Source organism: Naegleria fowleri (assembly GCF_008403515.1).
Source record: "Naegleria fowleri strain ATCC 30894 chromosome Unknown tig33, whole genome shotgun sequence".
Taxonomy (NCBI): domain Eukaryota; phylum Heterolobosea; class Eutetramitea; order Acrasida; family Naegleriidae; genus Naegleria; species Naegleria fowleri.
In genome coordinates, this window is record NW_025407965.1 from 319,968 (window position 1) to 340,890 (window position 20,923).

At 36.8% G+C, this 20,923-nt stretch overlaps 14 protein-coding genes across 14 annotated transcripts; 7 read left to right on the forward strand and 7 right to left on the reverse strand.

Annotated features, from left to right (window-relative positions):
• Window positions 1-249: 249 nt before the first annotated feature.
• Window positions 250-1,122, reverse strand: FDP41_003139 (uncharacterized protein; the record flags this gene model as incomplete). The annotated part of the gene is made up of 3 exons (XM_044706410.1): window positions 250-743; window positions 921-998; window positions 1,050-1,122. 3 exons carry the CDS (start codon window positions 1,120-1,122, stop codon window positions 250-252), a joined length of 645 nt encoding a protein of 214 aa, XP_044562530.1.
• Window positions 1,123-1,139: 17 nt separating this feature from the next.
• Window positions 1,140-2,172, reverse strand: FDP41_003140 (uncharacterized protein; the record flags this gene model as incomplete). The annotated part of the gene is made up of 3 exons (XM_044706412.1): window positions 1,140-1,252; window positions 1,309-1,773; window positions 2,055-2,172. 3 exons carry the CDS (start codon window positions 2,170-2,172, stop codon window positions 1,140-1,142), a joined length of 696 nt encoding a protein of 231 aa, XP_044562531.1.
• A 695-nt stretch (window positions 2,173-2,867) lies between these two features.
• FDP41_003141 (uncharacterized protein) lies at window positions 2,868-4,484 on the reverse strand (the record flags this gene model as incomplete). The annotated part of the gene is made up of 1 exon (XM_044706413.1): window positions 2,868-4,484. One exon carries the CDS (start codon window positions 4,482-4,484, stop codon window positions 2,868-2,870), a length of 1,617 nt encoding a protein of 538 aa, XP_044562532.1.
• Window positions 4,485-4,599: 115 nt separating this feature from the next.
• FDP41_003142 (uncharacterized protein) lies at window positions 4,600-5,328 on the reverse strand (the record flags this gene model as incomplete). The annotated part of the gene is made up of 1 exon (XM_044706414.1): window positions 4,600-5,328. One exon carries the CDS (start codon window positions 5,326-5,328, stop codon window positions 4,600-4,602), a length of 729 nt encoding a protein of 242 aa, XP_044562533.1.
• Window positions 5,329-6,023: 695 nt separating this feature from the next.
• On the reverse strand, window positions 6,024-6,803 carry FDP41_003143 (uncharacterized protein; the record flags this gene model as incomplete). The annotated part of the gene is made up of 1 exon (XM_044706415.1): window positions 6,024-6,803. One exon carries the CDS (start codon window positions 6,801-6,803, stop codon window positions 6,024-6,026), a length of 780 nt encoding a protein of 259 aa, XP_044562534.1.
• A 312-nt stretch (window positions 6,804-7,115) lies between these two features.
• On the forward strand, window positions 7,116-9,140 carry FDP41_003144 (uncharacterized protein; the record flags this gene model as incomplete). The annotated part of the gene is made up of 1 exon (XM_044706416.1): window positions 7,116-9,140. The coding sequence occupies one exon, from the start codon at window positions 7,116-7,118 to the stop codon at window positions 9,138-9,140; it is 2,025 nt and encodes a 674-aa protein (XP_044562535.1).
• A 127-nt stretch (window positions 9,141-9,267) lies between these two features.
• On the forward strand, window positions 9,268-10,912 carry FDP41_003145 (uncharacterized protein; the record flags this gene model as incomplete). Its single annotated transcript, XM_044706417.1, has 2 exons — window positions 9,268-9,441; window positions 9,530-10,912. The coding sequence occupies 2 exons, from the start codon at window positions 9,268-9,270 to the stop codon at window positions 10,910-10,912; spliced, it is 1,557 nt and encodes a 518-aa protein (XP_044562536.1).
• A 570-nt stretch (window positions 10,913-11,482) lies between these two features.
• Window positions 11,483-12,333, forward strand: FDP41_003146 (uncharacterized protein; the record flags this gene model as incomplete). Its single annotated transcript, XM_044706418.1, has 2 exons — window positions 11,483-11,789; window positions 11,846-12,333. The coding sequence occupies 2 exons, from the start codon at window positions 11,483-11,485 to the stop codon at window positions 12,331-12,333; spliced, it is 795 nt and encodes a 264-aa protein (XP_044562537.1).
• Window positions 12,334-12,363: 30 nt separating this feature from the next.
• Window positions 12,364-12,789, reverse strand: FDP41_003147 (uncharacterized protein; the record flags this gene model as incomplete). The annotated part of the gene is made up of 1 exon (XM_044706419.1): window positions 12,364-12,789. One exon carries the CDS (start codon window positions 12,787-12,789, stop codon window positions 12,364-12,366), a length of 426 nt encoding a protein of 141 aa, XP_044562538.1.
• A 310-nt stretch (window positions 12,790-13,099) lies between these two features.
• On the forward strand, window positions 13,100-13,402 carry FDP41_003148 (uncharacterized protein; the record flags this gene model as incomplete). The annotated part of the gene is made up of 1 exon (XM_044706420.1): window positions 13,100-13,402. The coding sequence occupies one exon, from the start codon at window positions 13,100-13,102 to the stop codon at window positions 13,400-13,402; it is 303 nt and encodes a 100-aa protein (XP_044562539.1).
• Window positions 13,403-13,549: 147 nt separating this feature from the next.
• Window positions 13,550-14,890, reverse strand: FDP41_003149 (uncharacterized protein; the record flags this gene model as incomplete). Its single annotated transcript, XM_044706421.1, has 3 exons — window positions 13,550-13,981; window positions 14,034-14,174; window positions 14,234-14,890. The coding sequence occupies 3 exons, from the start codon at window positions 14,888-14,890 to the stop codon at window positions 13,550-13,552; spliced, it is 1,230 nt and encodes a 409-aa protein (XP_044562540.1).
• Window positions 14,891-15,135: 245 nt separating this feature from the next.
• On the forward strand, window positions 15,136-17,230 carry FDP41_003150 (uncharacterized protein; the record flags this gene model as incomplete). Its single annotated transcript, XM_044706423.1, has 4 exons — window positions 15,136-15,300; window positions 15,392-15,587; window positions 15,656-16,886; window positions 16,939-17,230. 4 exons carry the CDS (start codon window positions 15,136-15,138, stop codon window positions 17,228-17,230), a joined length of 1,884 nt encoding a protein of 627 aa, XP_044562541.1.
• Window positions 17,231-17,390: 160 nt separating this feature from the next.
• FDP41_003151 (uncharacterized protein) lies at window positions 17,391-18,520 on the forward strand (the record flags this gene model as incomplete). The annotated part of the gene is made up of 2 exons (XM_044706424.1): window positions 17,391-17,503; window positions 17,557-18,520. The coding sequence occupies 2 exons, from the start codon at window positions 17,391-17,393 to the stop codon at window positions 18,518-18,520; spliced, it is 1,077 nt and encodes a 358-aa protein (XP_044562542.1).
• A 398-nt stretch (window positions 18,521-18,918) lies between these two features.
• Window positions 18,919-20,862, forward strand: FDP41_003152 (uncharacterized protein; the record flags this gene model as incomplete). The annotated part of the gene is made up of 2 exons (XM_044706425.1): window positions 18,919-19,359; window positions 19,411-20,862. 2 exons carry the CDS (start codon window positions 18,919-18,921, stop codon window positions 20,860-20,862), a joined length of 1,893 nt encoding a protein of 630 aa, XP_044562543.1.
• Window positions 20,863-20,923: the final 61 nt, after the last annotated feature.

The window sequence follows — 20,923 nt, forward strand, 5'->3', positions numbered from 1 at the left end:
GTTCCTGGACAAGTACGGATTGAGGTGGTTGTTCCACAGCTTTCATATGAGGGCGACGTTTTTTACACATACGCAAGAGAATCTGAGCTCAACTCTGTACCAATGCTTCCCAATTCATTTTCAAATAATATTCCAGCAAGTCATATTACGAACCCTAGTTCCACTATGGGTGGTAACAGTGGTAAATTATATCATAGTACTCTGAAACAGTATCAATACCATCCATATAAACAGTAATTATATTGTTATTTATTTAATGTAGTATTTAATTCTTCTGGTGTGTGGAGATTTCATTTCCTTAAGTGCCTCTCCCAATACATCGTGCATGTGTTTCAATTCATGAAGAGAGCAGTTAAAATATTGAGCTTGAGTATTTTTCTCATCTCCAGTTGTTGTTGAAGTGATGAGTTTGAGGGTGAAGTAGGGTTCTAACAATTGTCGAACGCTTCGCCTATCACATTCCACTTCAAATCTCCACTCAAGGTCCTTATATTGTGGAATTGTACTCAGTCCATAGCAAGATTCAGTGCTATTTGCCTTTGTGAACAGGGTACGGAATTTTTCAAAGTTTTGTTCGTAGTGTTTCAGTAAAATATTCGCATGAATGTCAGAAAGTGATGGAATATCAAAAATCGTTAATTGAAATTTGTTAGAATCTAAATTTGCTTTTGCACAGTCAGAATATAGATATGACAAACTAGTGATTGTTTTTTCGGATTCGTCCTTGTCCAAAGACAAACTTGCTGAGGATCAGTGAATTGAAAATCATTTTTAAAAAATGTAATTCATCATAGGCAGCACGTTGAATATAGTAATCGACCAAATATAATTATCAAAATTCAAATTGATTTGTTCAAGTCAATATGTTGATGAAAAATTGATCTTTGTGATGATGAACCTCAATATTTACCAATATTTACCTGCTGTTTGCTGAATTGATTTTTTCACTGATCCGCTGATGATAAAATCGACCGATAACTTGCAAAGCTCCTCCAATTCTACATCGTATTTTAATAACAATTATCTCAGTTGCAATATCGGATACGTACGCTCGGTTGTCAATTTGTTGATTGAGACAAGGTCGTTGAGGTGATCATCTTGCAATCTGAAGATAGTGGCCATGATGATGAATGTATTTTTTATTGGGAAGATATTTCTAAAAGCGAGCTGAGGAAGTTGAATACTTCTTGAATTTCTTCGATACTGAAATTTTCGAGATGCTTCAAGTCGTCTTCATTGAGAGTTTCAAGAGCTAACATGTTACATAGGTAAAGGTTGGAAGACAAGTCATTAAAGAATCCAACTTACCATCAACAATTTTGGAAAAGTGAACAAGATTTGCTTGTTTCTCAAACAGATGAGGAAACAATCTTATGCCCTCACGAAGAAATACCAAACCATATTTGAATGTGCTCACATTACTAAACCATGAAGTGATGGTGGGAAGAATCATGTTGAAGGACTCTTCACGAAGTGTAGAAACCAATTTCGTGTTGAACAATGCTTCTTGAAGATCCCTTTCGAATGTTTCCTTATCCACATCTGACACAAATGACTTGTTAAAGAATGCAATCACTTTTGCATGGAGAGAGTTTGACCCATGTGATATCTTAGAAGCCTCCGAGGACTCGCGCAACGAAGAAGAGATCGCACGAGAAGGTCTCGACTCCTCAACATCTATACGTAAGGAATTTGCAATTTCTTGAGCATTTCTAATATTCGAGTTGTAGAACACGGTGATCTTGATATTTTCAAACAAGACCGTTGTACAACCTACAGTTTGAGATGGGGGTCTTCGGTTACATTTAATGAAAATCCTTCAATACCAAGCCTTTCAAAGCTCTCTCCCAGCAAATTCAATCCCGTGATGATCTTTTTAATGTTCTCATGATGTTGCAAATGCCACTTATAACTTCAAAGCGATGTTCAACCAGAATTGAGTCCTTTGTTGATTATCTACTTACCTTGATATTTGAAACTCAATGAGCCTCTTGTTTTGCATTTGTAAGGCTGAAATGGTCCTTCCGAAATCTCAGAAAGAATGATCTACTTACTCCTCAAAGTGATCAGCAAATTCTCAAACAGCTCCTCGTTTCCTTCAGCTAATCCTGAACCAGCAGAGCTTGATTGACTCTTTGGTTGAGAAGATGCACTGTCGTGTTGTGAGGACATTTTTTAAGCGAACACCTCGAGAAAAAAGCCTTACTTGAAGAAGATCGAAACATAAAATTTAATTGAAAATAACATTCTAATACAACGAAATATAATCAAGACCAATCACTGTTTGGTCTTTTTTTGAGAGGGAGTGATCCTGTTATGCTTTGGGTGCTTTTTTCTTTTCTTTTCATCAGCCCATTCTTGGTTATCATAAGCGATATCATCTTCATCTTCGGTACTCTTATCGTCTGCATGTCCTTGCTCGCTATTTTTACTGGGGGTATTAATTGTGGTTTTTTCCCTCATATTCCTGATCGCTTTCAAAATCGTCATCTCGTCTTACATCATCCATATTTACTAAGGATGGAAAAAATATTTGCTGGTAAAAGCAAAGCAAAATATCTGAAAAGAGCCAACACCATGCAGTAACATTTGAGTTTTCAAAGCAATATCTTGATTCTTCCATCCTTTTTGCATGGCTTCAATATCGAATTTGGACAATTTTTTCTCTGCCTTCTTTAACATTTCTTTTCTATCTTTCTCATCAAAAGGTTTCCAAAAATTAGCATCACTGATTGAATGTATCCCTTTCATAGATGGCATGTAATATGTGTTGATGTCGGATTTTTCATACGAAGTCTTGTGCGTTGGTTTCATTAGGTCGTGCAATTTTTGGTTAGTTTTAGAACCTGGTTGGGTGTTTGGAGAGACTACAAACCCATTTGTTCCTCTAAATTAACCAAACGATTCTTGTTGTTTACGTCTTCGAAACAAATTGTGTCAATAGTAATTTCTTGCATAATCTTCTTCAACTCTAATTTAACACCAGACTTGTTTTTGGAACCAAGCGCCTCCAAGTACAACGTTTTCTCTGCAAAACAAAAGTATCTTATTAAGGCCCACTTATGATCCATAATTATTTTCTTGTCGAAAAAGTATTCATATCCACGATCAGTGTCGTCATATGTAATAGTGATCACTTCAAACTTTAAATGTATAGCCGTTTCAAACACACATGTTTCTAAAGTACCATATCCTAATTTGTGGTTACTATTGAGGATAAGAAAATAATATTCTCCAAGGAATTCTTTGTCTTGTTGAGCAATAATTCTTTGATATCTTTCCAAATAACAGCTTTCTGTTGCAATGATGAATAAATGTGGCACCTTATGGCTGTACAATAATTCTTTTTGATCAAATAATAGATTAGGTTGAAAATATTTTCCTCTTGGTCTTGTGATAACAAATACAACATGGACTCGCGAAGGTGGTTTCTGAGCAGTATCGGTATCTTTGTATTCTGTAATTCTTTGGAAGTGTGTTGAATAAGAGATGCCTAATTTAAGGTGGTCCGTATTAGTGATCAAAATCTCATTGTGTGCTCTTTGATGCTCAACTTCTCTTTCAACCACAATAGAACTTTTTCGAAATTTTGATAATGAATACTTTAACAAACTATCATTTGAGGCACAATATTTCTTGTCTTTTAACTCATCAGTGTTTTCAGATTCCATAATTGGGAAAAATAATCCTTTGTCAGGGTTTCTAAATGGAGTGGGATATTTAGAGCCTATTGTAATGGAGGTAATATCTTTTTGGTTTGACTTGTATTGATATTCCTGGAGTAATTGCTGAATCTCTGGACGAGATATCATCTCAAGACTTTCATGACAGTTTGCATTTAGTAAATTAAATGAGTCCTCTTTAGAGTTTTGCAATTGTTGTTCATGCTCAACAATTGCATTATAAATATCCGAAGCCAATTTGTTATTGCTATTATGTTCTATTGAAGGGTCAAGTAAAGAAACAACTTCGTTGACAAATGCATCTCCGTCTTTAAGCAACTCCATATCAATACCAATCGAATATTTTTCTAATTGAACTTTCAGACGATTCAGTAGTTGCAAGGCATTTCGAGTCATGTTTTCAAGTATCATGGAAACCTTTTTGATCACATATGGTTTGACATTTTTCCATTGTTGTTTAAACTGCTCTTTTTTAAATCTATTCCCTTCATTTTCAATAATAGACTTTGCTTCATTTTCATCAAAGCAATGGCGTAGATGTTGCTTAAAAAAATCGAGCAAATCATTAATAAACGCGGATGATGTTGTGTAAGAAATGCTCTCTCTTTGTGGGAAAAGATGTCGCGAATTAGTAAGGCGTTCTTTGATATTCTTTGATAAACGTTGTGTAATAGAGTTCACTTTTTGCTTCATTCGTTTTTCAACCTTCACATGAGTCTCAGGTTCTCGATACTTTACATCAAGGTAAGTCAATATTACGAATGCTCTGTCTCTAAGTCGTGTGCGTTGATATTCACACATTTTAATCCTGCCTTGCTCAATAACCATCCTAAAGTCTTGTAGGAATTTGTTTACAAGTGCTCCAAGAGGAGGAACAACAATAATAGCAAAGTTGTCATAGATATGCTTTGCAAACTCATATATTTGATTCAAATATTTCAGCATTCGCTGATTGATTATCATTAAGTCTCTTTAGGAGTCTATTGAAATCGTCTTTTGAGAATGTTCCTTTTTTAGATTCATCAACGATTCCCTTAATCTGCTCCAAAGTTAGGTGATTAGAGCCTGTTAATGAAATACCACAATCCGACAACAGTTCAGTGATTCTATTTGTTTCGAATTGACTTTCTGATTTGGAACGAGCTGCAAATATGTCCTCAGAAACTCCAACATCGACTCCAAATAGAATTGAGAGCTGGATGCCTACTTTGATCTTGTTGGTTGTATCTTTGTAATTCCAGTTATTATATACCTCCACTGTCATGAGAGGATCATTCACAAGAAACACAACGGATGGAAAGAAATTCTGATAAGGCGAATACAATCCATGATCCCACAGCTTTTTAATTAAGCGGTCATCCCAACTGCCTCTGTTGTTCTCGGTACCACAAAAGACAACTCCGACATCCATCATGCTTTCCTTGATGTATTGCTTGTATTCTTCTCGTTCGTCATAGCCAGGCATGTCTCTCAATACAGCCTTGTTCTCTTTCAAGAATATGCTGGGCAATGATAGAACGAGCTTTTTCACCATCATGGCCTCATTCTTTGTTTTGCGTTGTTCGTAGAGTTCAATGGCTTGTTGAGCTCTTTGACAGTTCCATATATCTGACTTGAGGATCATCAGAGAGTACCAAGTTGTCATCAGAATCAAGTACAAGATTTGTCAGGTCAGGTTTATATTCTCTCTCAGCTTCATGAACATTGTTTACCTGACAGCGAAGATTAAACTCATCAACAGAACACATGACTTTGGTGAGCGTGTATCTTTCACCTGGCTGCACATCAATGGTAGTTCTCCAGCTTTACTATCTTTGGTTCTCTCATTAAATTCCTTCTCGATTCTTTTGTTTAATTCTTCCTCTTTTTTAATGATTGTTTCGCTCTCATCCATAACACTCTGGACACCATCAGATAAACGAGGTGGTTCCTCTCGATCAGAGGCTTGTGGCAATGCTAATTGTATTGGAAGCAAGGTGTGATCACGAGCAGATTTTTTGTTTGTGAATTTGACGCGGTGGACCATACCACGAATGTCACAAGCGCTGATCAATGGCCACCACTCTCTAGTTGCTTTGTATTTGGTTGTGAGATAAATATTGCTTTCCATCTTCACATTAAAAGCAAAGTTGATGTCGTAAGATCAATGGATCTTTTCATCCAAATAAAAATTTTGAAAACCACAAGTGGGTACGAATTTTGATTGACAAAACAACAACCCACAACTTTTCATTTTTAGAAAAATTTGAGATATGATTATAACACTTTTACCTATGCACGAATGACTTATGAATGATCGTGCCTCTACTACCAAGATCTATGATCAGGTTGTAAAGCACTTCACTTTGCAGTAGATCGAAGAGACCGAAAGGTAACAGAAACTCTTCTGTAACTCTCTGTCCTTGTTTTCACCACTGTGTTCTTCACCTTAAACGTTTTAGTTTTTGGGATTTCATGTTGGAACTGATATCTTGCATCTTTGGAAAGAATGATCAAAGATCTTCTTGGAAGAAGTTTATCCACAACTATGGAAGGAGACACTTCTTTTCTCTTTACGCTCTTTGACACCAATTCTTCCTCAATCACTCGCTCGAGCTTGTGAAATCTCATGACACAATCGTCTCCAAGGCTTAGAATAAGAATGACAGGCCCAAAGTCTATACACTGATCCACATGCTTTGAAATTCCTTGACTCGTGCCCTTATATTCATTAACAATAACTTGTTTGAATTCCAGCGATTTAATTTGTTCGGAGGCCACGGCCTGAATGTCCTTCAATAATTCTTTGAACACTTCTGGAATTGGTGGAGCTGATGTCTGATTGTTGCTATTATTGACGTTTCTTGAAGAATAATTATAAGCATAACCATAATGTTGTGTTCTTCTGGTCAAATCAGATCTCCATTCTCGTTCGTCAATTTCTTTCATCAGCTTGGTTTCAGTTTCTTGATCAATGAAATTCTCTGCTAGATACAATCCTGGAATTTCGACATCTTCCTTCAGTGAGGAGGAGGGAGTGTTGTTTGTTTTATCCGTGAGTTTTGTTTGTTTGAATTCCTTCTGCTTCAAGGACAGCTTTTCTTCTTCGAGTCGTTTTCTTTTCTTTTCTGCTACGTTCATGAAGTGATCCCAATTTTTTTTGAATGAACTTCCAACAAATTCTGGAGTTGGTTGCCAAAAAACAAGGCGCATGCCTATCGCTTTTATTTGGACAGCGCTCTTCAACCGCTTACTTTTGGATGTTCATCGCAATCTTTATTCTCCTTCGTTCAAAATCACACCCAGAATTGCTCTCAACCTCGACATTGAACCTCTTCACTTGAAGTCGGAAAGAGACCCACCACGTCATTCCTAAAATAACAAAAAAATTATTATAACAACAAACAATATCCCTGTCGTGAAGACTTTACTTCCAACAAGAACAACACATCAATGAACAGAGTACAACACGGACAAACAAAGAAAAAGAAGGTATTTGCTGACAACTTGAACGCAGCATTTTCAAGACCACAACAAGACCAAGGTCAATCAACAACATCATCCGATCATACTCCTTCTAATAATCCTCCTTCCCATCATCGCCATCATCATCACCATCGGGATGGAAAGAAAAACAAAAATGTAGAGCAACAACAAGGGGGTGTAAACGTTCCAGCTAGAACAAGCGAAAGTAGCACACCATCCAATACATCTACCCGTGGTAGTCTAGTGCCGAGAAAAGACGCCGCACTCTTTACTTGCTGTATTTGTTGTGAGGATGCCCATATGCATTCAATTTTTGAGACATGTAACCATGTTGATATTTGTCACAAGTGTACCTTGAAACTTCGAGTTTTTAATAACGACAATAGATGTTCGATTTGTAAGAATCCTTCCGACACTGTGATTTTCTCAAGGAATGCAAACAAATCATTCTCTGAGTATAACAAGGATGACTTAATCTACGATGAAACCTGGAAGATATACACCGACGATTATTTGCTGATGAATGAATTGACATCCCTACGGAGAATAGAATGTAAGATATGCAAAGAGCAAAATGGTCTTGTGGTCAGTTTTGAAAATACTCAACTTTTAAACCATCACATGAATGAAGTTCACAAACTCAATTATTGTTCTCTCTGTTTAAAGAGTAGAAAAGTATTTCTGGCAGATCAAAAGCTTTATACATGGAATAATTTAATGAAGCATCTCAAGCTAGGAGAAGAAGATGAAAATGGCAGAATTGAAGGTCATCCTCTTTGCAAGTTTTGTAACATTCGTTTCTATTCAGATGATGAAATTTTTGATCACATGTACAAACACGAGCGCTGTTTTATTTGTCAGAAACATGGCATTCAATTTGAATTTTACAAAGACTACAAACATCTCGAGAGGCATTTTGATGAAAAGCACTTTCTGTGTCCTTTCCAAGAATGCAGAGAACAAGGATTTAAAGTTTTTGAAAACGAATTGGACTTAATTGCTCACAAGAACAAGTATCACTCCTCAGCATCCTCCACAAAGCGCGGTAAGATTGTGTTGGACCTATCAACTCTAAGCAACATTTCGAACGTTCCAAACGACGCCGAAAGAAGACAAATTCGTACAGGAGAAATTAATTCTTCTGTCATTCGTTTTGTGGATACTGCTGGTGATGGATATCACAATGACTCACTTCACAAGTCATCTTCCTCGACTTCTTCGGATAATAAGAAAAAGCACCACAAAGGAAGAAAAGATGGTGGAAGCGGAGATGTAAAAGAAAAGAATATTAACCTTGTGAAAAGAATGAAAGAAATGGTTTCAGAGTCTCAATATCAAGAATTGAAGTTCTTAAGTACTCAATTTTTAAGAGGAGAGTCCTTAGCGAGTGAATACTATGCCAAGATTGTTTCCATTCTAGGAGAAGATAAGACTAAAGGAATCTTCGATCTGTTGGTTGAAGCAATTCCTCCACAAGATGAGAACAAGAAACAAGCCTTAATATTGGCAAAGAATACATATCACTCACCTGAATTTAACCCAAATCTCAACAAAGAACAGTCAACTGCAACATCAAAACAGCAAGAAAAAGTTCCACAAGAAAGCTGGCCAACTCTTTCTAACGCTCCTCAATCATCATCCAAACCAAATTGGAATCCTGCTCAATCATCCAACACTCAACCAAAACCAAAGAAGGAGAAGCAACGCCCATCACCTATTTCACACAATATTGTGAGAACTCCTGATCTGCTTTGGGGAGTCCAGGGATCTGGCACACCACCAGCAAAGCTCGACAAGGAGCAAGAATTTCCTTCCCTTACTTCCTCTTCCTCTCCTCCACCTGCCAGCAAAGTCAAAAAAACCAATTCAAACTGGACCAAACCATTGAAAACTGTCGATGATGAAGACTCTAAAGACAAGCATGAATTTTCTGAATTTGGCAACGTTAAAGTTTATAAATTCTCTGACAAGAAGAAGAAAAAGAATAAATAAAACCTGTATGAGTTGATAGTTGCAACTATCCCAATTTCTTTGTGATTTCTCTAATCTTATTGGTGACCAACAATTTAAAACATCAAGCCAATCAAGACGACATTAAGAAAAACATCAAAACGAAAAAATGTTCGAGAAAGTAGATCCAGCTATTCTTCCTTTTTCTTGGCGACAGCAAGCAGAGTTTTTCAAAGTGATTGTCCCTCTTCCAAATCCGAACCTAAAATCAAAAGATCTGATAGTAGATGTTTCTTCTAAACACATACGGGCCGAGGTGAGAGGAGGGGACTTGTTCGTTGATGTAAGTTGCTGAATATATGGATTGTCAATCAATTAATAACTGCACTTGCCAACCGAAAATATCGGAATGATTATTGCTGCATATTTAGATTGATTTGGCAATAGAAATAATCCCTACAGATAATGACTGGAGTATCAAACGAGGACACATTGTATTTAAACTGACAAAACAGTCTCCGATTGATTTGAAGTTTTCATTCAATTCTCCTATTCAATTTTCAAACCAGGAGTGCACTGAATTTAAAGAGCAACCTGCTCCTCTTCAACATGAAACCAAGAGTGATTACTTTAAACTTGTCAAAGACGATATTGTGAACAATCATTTGCAATTTTTGGAAATGTGTAGAGACTTTGAAAGATCTCAATACCCTGATGATATGGACGAGCAAACAAGACAACAAAAGGCAGAAGAAATATATAATAGAGCAACAAAAGAAGAAGACATTTCCGAGGTTTATAATCTGTACAAAGCAGCTGCTGATTTAGGACATGCACAATCAAGAGAATTATTCGCGAAATTATGCCTTATTGAAGAAGATAATGATTTCGGAATTGTCCCTTCTCCTCAACAGGCATTTGAATATATGAAAAAAGCTGCAATAGAAAACGGTTCACATACAGCGTTATTTCAGCTTGGAAATTATTTCATGAAAGGAATAGGAACTGAAAAAAGCTATGAAAATGCTCTTATATGTTTTACTGAGCATAGCATCAAAGACGGCAACCCTACATCCATGTTTAATATTGGAGTTCTATACCATGAAGGAGGCTCTATTGCAAACATACCATTCAACAAGGATTATAAGAAAGCATTTGCATGGTGGAAACTTGCATTGAACCGTGGACATGCTCTCTCTGCCTACAACATTGGTATACTATTGAAAAGTGGAGATGGTGTGGATAAGAGCCTCGTGAAGGCATTCCAGTACTTTAAGCTGGCCAATTTCATGAGTGAGAAGATTCAAATTCCAACGGATGTCCTCATTGCAATTCAGGAACAGCAATTCAATGTATTTAAGGGTGATGATGAACCTGTTGCCGAAGAAAGTCCGTCTCCAACTGAAAGCAACCACCTCGATGAAGACGAACAACGAAATGTTGACTTTCTGGATGAAAAGCTCTACAAAAAAGAACAACCTGAGAAAAATTTGTTGTCTGAAGAAGAAGATGAGTATGTAGATGAAGTGTTAGACATTACAAAAATTGCTGGAAATGCTCGATCACCACCCACTACAAGTCATGAGTTCGATGAAAACGAAGAAGAAATGGAAGCTATATTACGACAATTGTCAGGAAATGAAAACAATGAAAAATCAACGAAAAGTCAACAACAGACAACACAAACAACTAAAACCAATGATTCTACTGGATCAGAACCAAGTGTTGGATGGAAGATAGCAGAATATGCTCTTACCTTTGGTGCCATGATCGGAATTGGATATCTCATGAAAAGGAGCACAGAATTTCACTAAATATGCAACATTTAACTGCTGTGAGGGAATTTTCAGAGCGGCAGATATGGGTCATTTAGTGCAATACAATAGTTATCATTTGTGCAAAATGGAACACGATGAGCTCTATCTCAAGTCATGATTGTAGGAATACGAACATTTCAAAAGAGCGTGAACTTTGAAATTTATGAATATTCAGAATAAATCGATATCGGAAGAAGGGTCACAAGCCTTATTGATTAACTATGTGACCTAAAGTATTTTGGTTGCGAGTTGTGTTGGTTATGGTTATGTAGGAACATCAATCGAACAACTTGCGTTCATTAGAATGTAACCATGCCACAACAAAGAAAATAGTTCCATTGCATTAGTCGATTATCTAAGGAAAGCCTAATTTCAAGTTGATTTTCTTTTTCGAATTACAAAAAAATAGAATGAAACGTTGGACTGGAGGTATGTTGATGATCTGTCGTGCATGAAAAGCCTTTTCTTACGAATGAACATTTGCAAGGAGCACGATCAAGAGTCAGTAAGAAGAAGCATCAGCAAACTCAGCTTGAGTTTTTTCAAAAAAGAGGATCAAAAAGGCCCATGTCATCTGCATCCTCAAGCAACATGATCCATGATTTCCCCTCTAAACATATACCGTCGTCGACGGAGAATGCATCATATCCTCTTGACATTCATTTTCTTTTAAGAACACAGCTTCAAAAAAAGCGACGATCAAAACATTTAGAGGGAGGATCTGAAAACGATCTAGAGGAGCATGTTTGCTTGTTAACAAGAAAAAATCATAATGAAGATGAAAACCTGTCTCTCAGCTCTCTTGAAAGCACTTCTTTGAAGCAGCAAGATGAAGTAGAGACAAGCGATTCAGAAGGTGATTTCGAGAATGTGAGTAAGTAGTAACTTCTTAATGCTCACTTAAATTTATCATGCGCTTCTTTGACTCAGTACGATTTATTGATGAGGGGGTTGACAAAACAGAGCAACTGGGCAAGAAAGTACCTTCTGTCACGTCTAACATTATGCATTGCGACAACAATTCAACAACCATCAATGAAAAGACAACTAAAGACTCTTATATTGAGCAGCTGAAAATCAAATCTATGCCAATAAGCAAATGCATGTCAAGCGAGAGCACATTTCACAAAGGAGAAAGTAATACAAATTCAACTGTTGCTACCGAACTTGGTTTGTTTGAGCTGGAGGACGATGTTGCATCCTCTTTCTTGACAGGTCAGAAAAAAGACCAATTGAACACCCAGGAAGACGACATTTTGCTGGAGGATGAAGATGAGATGGAGATACCTTCACCCAACTCCACTTCACTCTTCCATTTGATGAGGGAATTGGAGAGAGTCAAGAAGGAAAACCGACAACTCAAGCAGACCATTCTAGAATTGCAACAACGAGAAAACAACCATTCAAAAGTTCAATGAATTTAAATTTTATGAGTGTAATAAATTTATTTACTTCAATGGGACGAACTTTGAAGATGAGGTAGCACCGATACCTGGCTTACCGTGCTTGACTGGTTTGTATGTGAGAGAGAAGTCAGCCAACTTCATTCCGATCATTTCTGGCTTGATTTCAACGGAGACGTAGTCCTTTCCGTTGTAGACACCAATGATAGTACCAACCATGGATGGAAGGATGATCATATCTCTCAAGTGAGTCTTGACAGCGTCTGGCTTTTCACCGTATGGAGCAGAGTCTCTCTTCTTTTGGGCCTTTTCAATCAAGGTCTTATACTTCTTGGAAACACCCTTGCTGATTCTTCTTCTGATAGCACTGGTGAACAAGTTCTTCAATTCGTCATTTTCCATCTTGGTCAATGCTTCCAAACCATGTCCTCTGTAGGTGAAGACTTTGAATGAGTGCTTTTCAGTTGCCATTGTTGATTAGAATGGAACGGTGGAGTTTTGGCGTATTTTTTTCAGAAACAAAATTTTTTATATTTAAAAAATGTGGTTGATCAGAATTTTACAATGACCAAAAAATTGCTTGAAAACTCTCAAGCTCCAAACAAACGTCAATTTCCAGCTGCTTTTTCAAGGAAGACTGGTTCAATCCAAATCATGATCTGTAGTGTTTTAGTATGGCCATCATGAATCTCTTTCACTTGTTTGATGGAGATAAGAGAGAGCATGCACATGATTCACACCCAAGAGTAAATTCGAGGATGGCCATCCAACAATTATAAAAATGAGTAGACTCGTGCCTTTTGCTCTTGGTGCCATCACAGGTACAACATTTTCTTACTATTACCTCCGTAGAGATGTGTACAATACCTCTCGTGCATTGGAGAGTACAATTTCGGAGACTCATAAATTTGTTAAACAAGCCATAAGCGAAGCCGAACAATTAGAAAAAAGGCTTTCTGCAGTTGAACAACAACTAGCAGACCAAAGCACAGTTATTGCTACAACAACAACAAATCTCGGACGTTTGAGTAAGAGAGTCAAGGATATCGTTGATAGCATTGAGGAAGTTACAAAGGATCAATAATAGATATGGTTATCTTGATTGCTCCAGCATATATTTTTATCATCACGAAATTATTTTAACAAATCGGACTCACTTCAAATTGTAAAAGATTTACACACACCGAAATAATATTTCATATTTCTGATTTAATCCTTTATTAGTATTAGATTATTTCTTTTGGGACACCCTCAATCTAGTTTGCTTGTTGGCCTTTCTGTTAGTTATTCTTTGCTTTTGGTTTGATTCCTGATCGGTTTCGAAAGCACTTGGTTCTTCCTCTGAGGAAGTTTTATCACTTTCAATATCATCGTCAGAATATTGTTCATTGTCACTTTCATTTGCTTCTTCAACAGTCTGTTCTGATTTTCTTGTCTTCTTTTCTGGTGTTGGTTCAGGGATCGCAAGCTCAATAAAATTTGGTGCAACTAGGGATTCACTCAAGAACAGATAAATTTGGCGATTGATAACATCAGTAAGTAAAGGAACGTTTTGAAGAGTTGCATGATGCCCAAATTCATTAGAGAAGATTAAATCAAAGTTTGGCTGCCTGAGGAAACAAAATTTGAGTGTCTTAAAATCAGGAGAAATAATGACTCGCATCTAATTAAAGGTGGTCATTTCAATACGTAATTCAACATTCAATAAACCTTACCTTGGCGTCCAGAAAAATATTCTCAATGCTAAACTGGACAGGGAATGATGCAAATCTTTTTACAGGATAATTGAGCCATATCTCTGTTCCAATGTGAATTTTTGTTTTTGGATCGTCATAAACAATACCAACGTCCACTTGCTTGGGAATGGCAAAAGAAGAATTAATGGTAAAAATTGTCATTTCGATAAAAAACATACCAATCCATTTCTGTCCTCTTTCGCTGAAATTGATTTAAAGTATGGAGACTTTGATCCAAAATTCAAATCCTTAAATTGAAGATCTCCAATAAAATCAGGTAATTTTAGTTCTTCGGAAACTTTTTGTAGTATTTGCTTCTTAATCTTCGAAGCATTCTTATAAAAATATTGTTGAAGTACCCTGTTGAGAATAATATTCATCCATTTGCAGTCACTTTCGTCGCTTTCTTGCTCTCTTACAAAGAAAACGCTCTCGTCATTAATATCACTAATTGCTTTTTCACTAACAATTACTTTGCTTCCAGTAATATCAATTCCTTGAGTTGGTGATTGAATATGAGTGGGTTTTCCTTTACGGAATAATAGCAAAAATAATATCGAGCACATCAAAATACATGCTGAAAACAATATAAGCAAGACTGTAAACAGAAATGAAGAGAAAACGGTGACGACATCTCCGAAGAAGCTCGCACTATTGGGACTCTCCAATTGTCGATTTACATATCTAAAAACGATCGAAAATCCAAGTAAAGCTCCTGATATAAGCAAGAACCGAAAAGATGTCGATGAGGAAGAAGATGAGGTGGTGGATGATGAAGAAAAGTCGGCTTGTCCTGCTTTGATTCCGACTTGTTGTTGGAAGTGAGTGTTGCTCATTTTTTGGCGTTTAACGATTAAAATTGATTGAGAAAGGCAATTCCCTTCGACCACACACACACATTCCCAATCACATTGTTGCAACATCAAACACATAATATGGAGAAGACCAGATCAACATTCTAAATGTTAATGCTCCCATGGGTAACATGGGATGAGGTCATAAGAGTCGTTGGGATTCGAGAATAAATTTTAATTTTGTATCAACTTCCAAATCGGATCCTCTAATTTGAAAAACAAAAAAAATGCTCAATTCCAGCACTTCAGGTTCTGTGGCCACTTCTCCCGTGTTGGGCACCGACAAGGAACAACAACGTAAAATGAATGTTGTGAGAGCAGTAAAAGATTATATTTTGGATATGGTGGATAGCGTGAAGGGAGTTAAAGTTTTGTTATTAGATGAATATACTGTAAGTATGACAATGAAATAAATTTCGATCGGTGATGATTGAAACGTTTCAAATTTTGAAACCGTGATGATATGACAATTATTTTGGATAGAGAGATATTGTTTCTGTTGTAACTCCTTTCAGTTTGATCATGCAGAAGAATGTTTTCTTGGTAGATCTTTTAAATAATGAGAAGAGACAGCCATTGCCAAATATGCGAGCTCTTGTCTTTGTCAGACCTACAAGCGATAATGCCATGCATCTCAAAGCAGAACTTCTCTCTCCTAAATATCAAACATATTCTGTTTGTAAGTTATTGTACAGGACAAACGGATTGATACAAAAATGGATGACATTGCATGTAATATTATCTTAGTCTTTTCAAATGTTGCAAGTCAAAATATTTTGGAAAAAATTGCATCATCGGACAAGAATGAACTTGTAAAGAATGTATTTGAATATTTCGCAGATTACTTAGCGTTGGACAATACTATTTTTTCTTTTAATATCCCGAGCACTATATCGTTATTGAATGCTTCATGGGATGATCCACTTATTTCTAAAATTAATGATGGATTGACAAGCTTGTTAATATCACTCAGAAAGAAACCATTTATACGATATCAAAAGAGTTCCGATTTATGTAAAAAGATTGCGACTGAGCTGAGTGAGAGAATTTCTACAAACAACCACGACAATGGAGTTTTTGATTTCAAGATGGAATCTGAAACGAGATATCACGCTAAGGCTCCTCCTCCACCAATTTTGTTGATTCTTGACCGTAGAGATGATCCTGTCACTCCTCTCCTCACACAGTGGACCTATCAAGCCATGATTCATGAACTACTTGGCCTTCAAAATAATGTAGTCACGTTCCCAAGCGACAAGAGAGAGGAAGTAATTTCCCCACAATATGACGAATTCTTCGCGACTAATATGTATGAAAATTGGGGAGATTTGTGTAAAAATGTAAAGAAAGTTGTTGATAGATATCAAGAAAATCACAACATGAAAGAGAATATTCAATCAATCGAAGACCTTGCAAAGTTTATGCACAACTTCCCTGTTTTTAAGAAACAACAACAAGAAGTTGAAAAACACGTTTCCATTGTCACAGAACTTCGTTCTATTGTGGCAAAACGTCATTTATTGGACGTTAGTGAGGTTGAACAAGAACTCGTTTGTGGAAAGTCACACGCTGATAATTATGAAGCACTACAGAACATGCTGAATAGGGAATTTCTTTCTGAAAAAGATGCTATTCGTTTAGTGCTGCTCTATGCGCTCAGATACGAAGACCGAAAGGCTGAATTGAAAATTCTTAAATCTATTCTCTCCAGAAAGGGTGTCAAGAACACAGCTCTCATTGATTATGCTGTCAAATATGGGGGTAAATCACAACGTACTCCAGGCCTTTTTGACGAAGCACCTACAAGCATTTCTCTGACTGGCTTTTTCAAAAAAGTAGCAAGCGAATTCCAAGATAAGGAAGTTACAAATGTGTTCACTCAACACAAGCCAAGACTCTATGACACATTAGATCTTTTATTTAAGGGAAAGTTATCGTTCGATGATTATCCATTTATTAGCCTTACTTCAAGAGAAACGTAAGTACTGACCGTATTTCGCATTATTGTTCAACTCTTTATTATTTGATAGACCTCAAGAAGTTATCGTATTTATTGTTGGAGGTTTCACTTATGAAGAAGCTTCGTCTGTTGAATTATTTAACAGCAAATCAAGAAGAGAGGCTGATGAAAACGCCAAAGTAAAGGCAAACTTTGGTGTGATCAGTTCTCTAAATCAAATTGACGACAATTTCAAATCAGTTGTGCTTGGAGGTACCTCGATATTGAACAGTGATTCCTATCTCAAAGAACTTAAGGCTTATGTCAAGAATCAATCAAGAGGCCAGTTTGACAGCGATGAGGAAGAAGATTCTCTTGTTTAATCTTGCGTTCACAAGAATTCTGAATCCATACTGATCGTGCACTACCAATAAAACTTGTTTATTTTATTTTTTTACAGGAATTCTGATATTACGAATTGAGCATTTCAACAAAGAACAATGACATTCAACCCGCCTTTGATGGTCCATTCGAATAAAAAAAATGAATGAAGATAATAACGTGATGTTTCATGATTTTGTTCATCCCGAACGTCACTATGATCAGCTCGAGAGTGCGATCGAGGAAGCCGCTATTAAAATCAGTGCACAAGAAGCGTATGTTTTAATTGTAGCAACTGCACAATTTTATGATGATTAACGAGTCTTAGAATTATTCAAGAGCAAAAACAAAGTATAGAAACTTTGAAACAGCAATTATTACAGGCTCAAGCAACCATTCAACACCTTCAAATGGAGAATGAAAAATTGAAAAGAGAAATTTCAGAAAAATCTACAAGTACATCATCATCTTCGGGGATTTACATTGCAAGATCATCATCGGATACAACCGGCCTCGCAGTGGTCGGAAGAAATGCAGCTCATTCTTCTCCATTGCAACCTTACACAACAAACACAAGTAACACTACAACGCAAAGGAATCAACAGCAACGATTGGGAATATCCTCTCATAACTCCATCTCTTCAAGACCAAAACTCCAACCTGTACAGGAAGAGAGAAGTGCTATCAGACCAATGAGGAGAACAACCTCCAAAACTCCAACATCTTCCATCTCTACATCGACCAATAGAAAACCCTCCCTTAGACCAACAGCAGGTTCAAGTAGTAGTGTCAATAATGGAAATACTAGCTCTTCTACTTCCTCTCATATGATATCGGAAGATGAATTGCTTGCGAGGAGGTTACAACAAGAGGAATTAAATGTATCTCCCTTTCAGACATATATCGACAATTTTGATCATGTAATTTCCAATAATTATTTCAATTATCAAGATGACAATTTTGGACAGGGCTCACAATCAGTCAGTAGTACACTGCCCTCACATATCACAGGAGACGAATCGTACGAAGAATTATTAAGGTTGGATGAAAATATTGTAAAAATTGGAGTGAACAAAGATCTTTTATGGCGATTCCCAACGTTTATTCATGATGGAGTCAAATCTGCGAATGAGGAGAACAACTCGTGTATCTGCTGCATGGAGGAATATAATAAGGGTGACCAGTTAAGAAGATTGACTTGTTTTCACACCTTTCACAAAGACTGTATCGACCAGTGGTTAGAAAGCAGTCACACCTGTCCTATTTGTAAATTAGATTTAAATGAAAATTAAAAGGTCAGAGTAATGACAATCGATTTAGGTGAGCATTAGAATCACTGCCAAGGATTTTGGTCCATGTAGCAGCCGTAGGGACTACCTCAATATCTTCCCAGAGGTGAATCTCGAACATGTCGTTTTCCACGTTCTCGAACGAGCCTTCCAAGAATTGACGTAACAAATTGCTAAACATTAATGGTTTGATGGTTGGAGCATTCACTTCCTTCTCCTTCTCACAATAAATGTGGTTTGCAAATAAAAATTATTTTTCAAGCAACGAGAATGTACTCTCTTTGACAAAGCTGAGCCAAAGGTTTTGATGTTGGGACGATGATTGTTGGGAAAACGATCGGGAGAAAAGAAGTGCAGGTGTTCTTTCGTTCTCTAATTGGCTCTTAATTGCAAAACAAAAAATGCAGCAACAACAACCTCCCATCTCTCGGCCATCATCCAGTTCAATTTCTTCTGCTAACCAGCCCAATGGAATCGGAAAGGAAACCTTGAAAATCATCATGAAGAAACTAAATCAACAACTTCATCACGAGTTTTTTGACAGTGCTGCAGAGATTGGGTCTCTGATGATCAGTAACTGCTTCAATACAATTGTCGGAGGAAGTAATTCTAGGAATGAATCGATGATTGAAGGTGTATCACCATACAACACTTCTTGGAATATTAACACTTGTGAATTTTGTGTGGATAATTTGGCTCAGACAGTGCTCGTTGCTTTCAAAGAAAAATGTCAACTGAGTTCTGTTCCCAACGAAGAAGCAGAATGGTTGCAAATATTTGTGGATCTCTTAGTTGTGTACTCTAGAGCGTTGATAGGAAATTCAGAGTTTATGCGAGCGAAGGTAAGCAAGCTAGGAACATGAAAGACAGCAAAAGATTCACAAAATTCTTAGCAATATTTAAGTCAAGCAGTAACAATTTCGTCATATATTTTGGATTATTTATCGTCCAAGACACCAGATGACAAGAAAAAACATTATTATATTTGTGACATTCTTGCGGACGCCTGTTTAAAGAATAACCTTGAAGATGAGGCAGAGATTCATTTAAAATCAATACCAAAAGAATTTAGGAGCGTAAAAAACTTTATGAAATTAGGAGATATCTACATGAAGAGGGATAAAAGTAAGGAGGCCGTTGCATGCTATCAAGAGGTGTTAAAAATGGATAAATATGCAATATCAGCTGTGGAAAAGCTCATTAAACTTGGCCTTCCTGAAGACAAGAAGAAAAATCTAACCGATTATTACAAGAAAGAAGAATGGCTAGCAAAGCTCGTGGATGCCAAATACTATGCACACAATAACCAACATGAAAAATTAATACCGTCGCTAAAGTATTTGGAAAAATCATTTCCTAACAATGTTGGACTGAAATTGAGTTTAGCAGATTGCTATGATCAGTTATCAAAATACAATGAAGCATTGGATCTATTCAAACAGTGCTACAAAATGGATGGATACACGGATTTAAAAACAAGCATTTATGCTACTCTTTTGCAGACGACGGGACATCCTTTAGAACTTCAAACACTTTCACAAAGATTATTAACAACTAGTAAGGGATCTGCAGAGACATGGTTAGTCATGGGAATTTACTATACATCGAGAAGTACTCTACTCGCAGTGGCAGGCGTGGATGAAAACGTAGAGAGTAACAAAATTGCATTCCAACACAACATGGAAATGGCCATACGAAGTGTAGATAAGGCCTTAGAACTGAACAGCTCCTTTGTACTGGCTTATTTATGGAAGGGTCATTTACTGTTAATGAATCAACAGTTTGCAAAAGCCATTATGGTTTACAAGCAAGCAAAAACCATTTCAAAAGATATTCGAATATACCAAGGACTAGTGAAAGCATATTTAGCATTGCCTCAACATTTCCAAGATGCTCTTAACGCTGCAAGACTCGCTCAAAAGCACTACAACTCAAAGAATGATTACAAACCACACATTCTGTTAGGGAGTGTCTATACTATGAAAGAGGAACTTCATGATCATGCACACAAAGAGTTTGACCTGGCACTCAAAATATGCCAAGAGACAGATAATGAATTTGGAATGGAAGAAGCACTTCTAGGAAAAGTGGAACTAGATATTAAGAGACAACAATTTGATGCTGCCATCCAAACATTACAATCTCCAAACCTTAAACAAAATACGGACAGCATTCAAACCAAACTTGGACAAATCTATCTGTGCCAACAACGTTTTGAAGATGCTTTTCAATGCTTTCACAAAGCACTCTCTTTGAATCGATTTAATGAAATAGCTCGACAGGAATTACTGAAGCTTGAAGAAGCACCAGCTGAAGAAGAACCTGAAGAAGAGTATGACATGTAATCAAACACATGTGACCAAATCCTTTTGCATTATGAAAATCTCGCTTGGTAGGCCTTTGGAC